Source organism: Primulina eburnea, chromosome 10 (genome assembly GCF_022965805.1).
Source record: "Primulina eburnea isolate SZY01 chromosome 10, ASM2296580v1, whole genome shotgun sequence".
NCBI classification, from domain to species: domain Eukaryota; kingdom Viridiplantae; phylum Streptophyta; class Magnoliopsida; order Lamiales; family Gesneriaceae; genus Primulina; species Primulina eburnea.
In genome coordinates, this window is record NC_133110.1 from 9,316,567 (window position 1) to 9,321,555 (window position 4,989).

The 4,989-nt window shown below is 33.4% G+C and overlaps 1 protein-coding gene across 1 annotated transcript; it reads left to right on the forward strand.

Moving 5' to 3' along the window:
* The first annotated feature begins 2,232 nt into the window (after positions 1–2,232).
* LOC140803059 (GATA transcription factor 5) lies at positions 2,233–3,812 on the forward strand. Its single transcript, XM_073158750.1, has 3 exons — positions 2,233–2,398; positions 2,529–2,795; positions 2,880–3,812. The coding sequence occupies exons 2-3, from the start codon at positions 2,532–2,534 to the stop codon at positions 3,528–3,530; spliced, it is 915 nt and encodes a 304-aa protein (XP_073014851.1). The 5' UTR covers positions 2,233–2,398; positions 2,529–2,531; the 3' UTR covers positions 3,531–3,812.
* The last annotated feature ends 1,177 nt before the right edge of the window (positions 3,813–4,989 follow it).

Sequence of the window (4,989 nt, forward strand, 5' to 3'; positions counted from 1 at the left end):
AGACGCTGCCCTTGCTGTTAACACAAACAAAATAAAAACTTATATTGTTTGTTTGTTATAAATATGATATTCCCTATTTCTATTGTGACTCCTGATACCAAAGATAGTGAGATTTGATAGCAGGTACCAAAAGGTTGTACGAATAATGAGATGCTCCTGGTAGGTTTTTAGGCGAAAGAGAACATAAATAATGAACCAATCATATACCAAAATTATAGAGATTTCAAGATTGTAAAATTAATTGTTTAAAAGATCCGATATATAATACTCACATTTATTAATCATTTAATACTCATATCATTCGAATCATACATCAAATTAATTATTTTTTTTACAAACTTTTTAATAACTAATCACAAATAATTACATTTTAATGTTCAAAAATAACTTTAATAATACTCTATACGTTATTAGTTATATTTCAACAGTATCCAAATGGTGCAAAAAATACTCTCAATTTCATAAGTGAGTCTCATATGAGACCATCTCACGGATCCTAATCTGTGAGACGAGTCAACCCATGGTTCGCCGGAACTGGAACGGAACGGAACGGATGCAACCTTGACGAGGTTCCGGGGTATGTAGGTTGATGGCTTGTATCGGCGTTTCATATACCGAAACGGGGATTTAACGGCGGAACGGAACGGGACACGTGGAACGGCACGGAACGGAAGGGATATGTAGGTTGATGGCTCGTATATAAATGTTTGTTTTCATCAACTTATATTTCATTTCTCATTATTATTTTATTATCACATGATATGAGTAATTTAATAAGCTTAATATTAATTTCACTATGAACATTGGAAAGCAAAGCACATCGGTTGATGTGAGATAGTGAATCTTGAGTCTTCTTCCCGCTGCATCCATCAATGAAAGACTAATAAAGAAGAGACCGCAAGTCAACTATTTCTATTGAGAAATTTTCTTACAAAGTGTGAAAAAAACTAAGTTAATTATAAAATATTTCTATTTTAATTGATGTTAAATAATTTGTAACATCACTTTATATAAGATTTGATGTTTATTATTAGTGCATCACTCTAAATTGATTCAAATTTATGTGAACTTATATATATCCAATCGAAAATATTTTAAAGTTTTAATTAATTAAATACAAATAATTTTTAATAGTATATTTAATTTTTGATATGGTTGGAAATATTTTAAATATAATGACGATATAAATTGTGTTCAATAATTGTTAATAAAATTTTAAAAATATTTTAAGTTCTTATTTACATCAAATAATCAATTTAAATGATATTTATTTTAATTTTGATATTTCTAAATATTTTCCATAATTTTTATATATTTATAATACCCGTTCCGCGAAATTTCATTGTAACTGGAACGATAGCATCCGTTCCGATCTCCACGACCGCGACAGCGAACCATGGGCCAACCCTACACATATTCACAATAAAAAATATATTCTTAGCATAAAAAATAATAATTTTTCATGGATGACCCAAATAAGAGATCATTCTCACAAATATGAATCGTGAGACCGTCTCACACAAGTTTTGCCTTAAAAAAATAAATAAATCGCAAATGAGAAATATTCAATGAGAGAAGTCCAAAATTGCGAGCTATATAAAATAAATATTAATTAAGTTAAATAATTCTTTTTTCAGTTGACAAAATTGTCCATTTAGTTTTAATATTTGGAGAAAATTTTAAAATGGAAAAGGGCGGATTATATCAAAGAAACAATTTAATGGTATAATGTATGAATAAGCTTAAATTATAAGATGCAAATTGTCCAATACCCACTATATTTTGATAAATAGACAACTTAAGGATAGAATGTATAATAATTATTACCAAGCAACGCATAATTTTTAAATTCTAAAAACCCTGAAGGAAAATTTAGCAAATTATATTTCGAAAAACATCCTAGTTTATTACATCTCACTTTTTAAAAGGAAAAATCCATACAAACAATAATTACATTACATTTTATAGTTTATTACATCTCACTTTTTAAAAGGAAAAATCCATACAAATAATAATTACATTACATTTTATAAAATAAGAAAATAAAAAGAAGAATTGGAAGAAGCAGGTAGAACAAGTATTAATTATTTAAAATCTCAGAGATAAATAAATCACACCAATATAAATCTTCTATTTATTTTAGAGGAGCTGTCCCACACACACACACACACACACACTGGAAGAGATATGTGGATTACTTCGGCGGAAAATAAAATTATACAAGGGAAATGAGAAGGAACAAAAAGTTAAATAGGTGCGCTTTAATCATCTTCCCCTCGTCCTCTTCCTCATTCAATGCTTTACCGAACTCACCACCACACTTTTCTATCCACCTCAACCCCTTTTCCCACTCTTCTTTAACACCTCTCCCTCTCCCTCTCCCTCTCCTTCTACTCAGGTCTTGTAATTGTAATTGTAATTGTAATTGTAATTGCTATTGTGAATGATGGATTTTTGTTGTGTTTTTTTAGTTAATCAGCTGGAAGAAGCGATGTTTGCTTAATTTGCATGTGGGTTTTTTTTCCCAGGGAATGGCGAACTGTGTGCAAGAGGCTTTGAAGAGCGGGGTTGGGGTGGAGTCTGCTGACGACTTCTGGGGTGGGACTAACTGCGTGGATGACTTCTTTGTTGACCAACTTTTGGATTTCTCCAATGGCTTCACGGAATCAGGACAATCGGAGGGACAGGAGGAGATGGAAAAGGATAAGAAAAATGCCAGTTGCGTTTCACAGGAGAAGCTAGAAAGCTCAGCTGTTTCCTCAGAAGACGATTTTGGGCCTCTGCCTAGCGTTCCGGTAAGCCTGAATCTTACAGTTTTCACTCTGAAAATAATGCAACTTTTGGTGAAATTCTGAGAAGGTGACGTTTTAAACTCTCAGGCGGAAGGTTTGGAGAGTTTAGAATGGTTATCCCATTTCGTTGAGGACTCATTCTCTGATTACCCTGTTGCCGGGAAATTGCCACTCTATCCGGTGGCAAGCCTGTCCAAACCGGCGGTTGCGGTCCAGGAGCAGCTCTGTTTCACCAGGCCGGTTCAAACAAAGGCCAGAACAAAGAGGGGCAGGACCGGGGTGCGCGTTTGGCCGGTTTTGTCCCCCTCACTGACAGAATCATCAACTTCTTCCACCTCATCGACCTCCTCCATGACGTCGTTCCCACCCCGGAATCCATGGGAGGTAACCGTCGAGCCTTTTCTTGGAGATTCGCTCGTCAAGAAGCACAAAAGAAAACTGGCAACAATCATCAACGGTGGAGCTGCGGGTGCTGCTCAGCCGAGGAGATGCAGCCATTGCGACGTCACAAAGACCCCACAATGGCGGGCTGGTCCGATGGGGTCGAAGACGCTTTGTAATGCATGCGGTGTGAGATTCAAGTCGGGCCGGCTTCTACCAGAGTACCGACCTGCCTGCAGCCCGACTTTCTCGTTGGAGTTGCACTCCAATAACCACCGGAAAGTTTTGGAAATGCGGCGGAAGAACGAGTCGGAGATAGAAGGAAGCGGCGTGGCTTCGCCGGTTCGGAGTTTTTGAAGAATTAGTGCCCGTGATAGCAGCAGGTAGGAAAAGATAAGGAAAAAAATAAGTTTTAGTTGAGGAATTTTAAATTTAATGCAGGATGAGTAGACAGCAGTAAGTTGCAACCGGTTTAACGTTCTTATGAACCCGGTTTAATTAGTGTACACTGTTCTCAAAGCGCAGACCGGACCGATCCCAGGTTTGGTGAAGTAAGTTAACTGGTTAGAACAGACTTTAATGTTTAATTTGTTGAGATACGACTTTAACTTTAAAGCCTTAATTTACATTTTTCCTTTATTCTTTTATTTGTCATTTATTAAATATTATATAATTTTTAAAAACATTACCCATCTATAAAAAATATGGGGATTACATTTTTATAATAATCCAATGATATTTTATAATTTTTTTAAAAAATTTAATACCTCGGACTTTAAAAATCTAGGTATTAAAAAATTCTTATAAATTGATTATTTTTTATTGTGAATATCGACAGGACTGATTCGTCTTACAAATAAAGATTCGTAAAATCGTCTCACAAATGACCTACTAAAAACAAAAAATAAACAAATATTTTGCATTAATTTAATATAAAAGTCTACCAAAATTAATTTCAAAAATATTAATTAGAATACGAGGACAAATATTTGTAGGTTTATAATACTATATTTTTATTAATAAAATAAAAAATTGGATCCTAGCAATATCCAGTGCGTGTATTTTTTTATTTTGAAAAAAAAAATAAATTAAAGTTTTGATCTTTGCTCGGATTCCTATTAATTATTAAAAAATATCACGATTTTATTACTAAAACTGGCAGACATGTCATGTATGTGATCGTGCCAAATATGAAATGATCTGAGTATTTTTATCAAGCGTTGTGTGTCTCGATTCGACTGTTTGTTAGAATCTCTCGGTATGACTTCAAAGTTAAAAATATAAATTGAGGTATATGATAAAATTATAGAGAGAATCCAAGAATAACATCAACGTTAATTATGTTGTTATGAACTTGTACAACATTTTTACAAGAAAATTAGAAGAACATGTTGAAGATTAAAGAAATTTGACCATTGGAAAAGTTAAATAAACAGACAAATGATTTCAGAGAATTTTGCAGAAGCTTTGCTGTAATTTTTTGTTGATTTTTGCCAAGCTTTTTTTTTCTGGTTCTTCCTTTCTGTTTTTGTTCAAATCTTTCCATTGGTTTGAACATTTTTCACGATCATCAATCATTCAGCTTTTTCGAACACTCGCATCAACTGGTTTCTTTATGGATTTGATTTCCACATTTGATGGACTTTCTTTTGCTAGTAAGTTTTACAAAATTTGAGCTCAACAATTACTTTATTAAGAATAACTTGAAATCTGAAAAATCTTTTCTTGTACCGCAGATTTTTATTTGAACCGACTCACCCAGAAAAATAAAGAAAATTTGAACCGAGCTTTTATCCCACGAATTATTATAAATCCG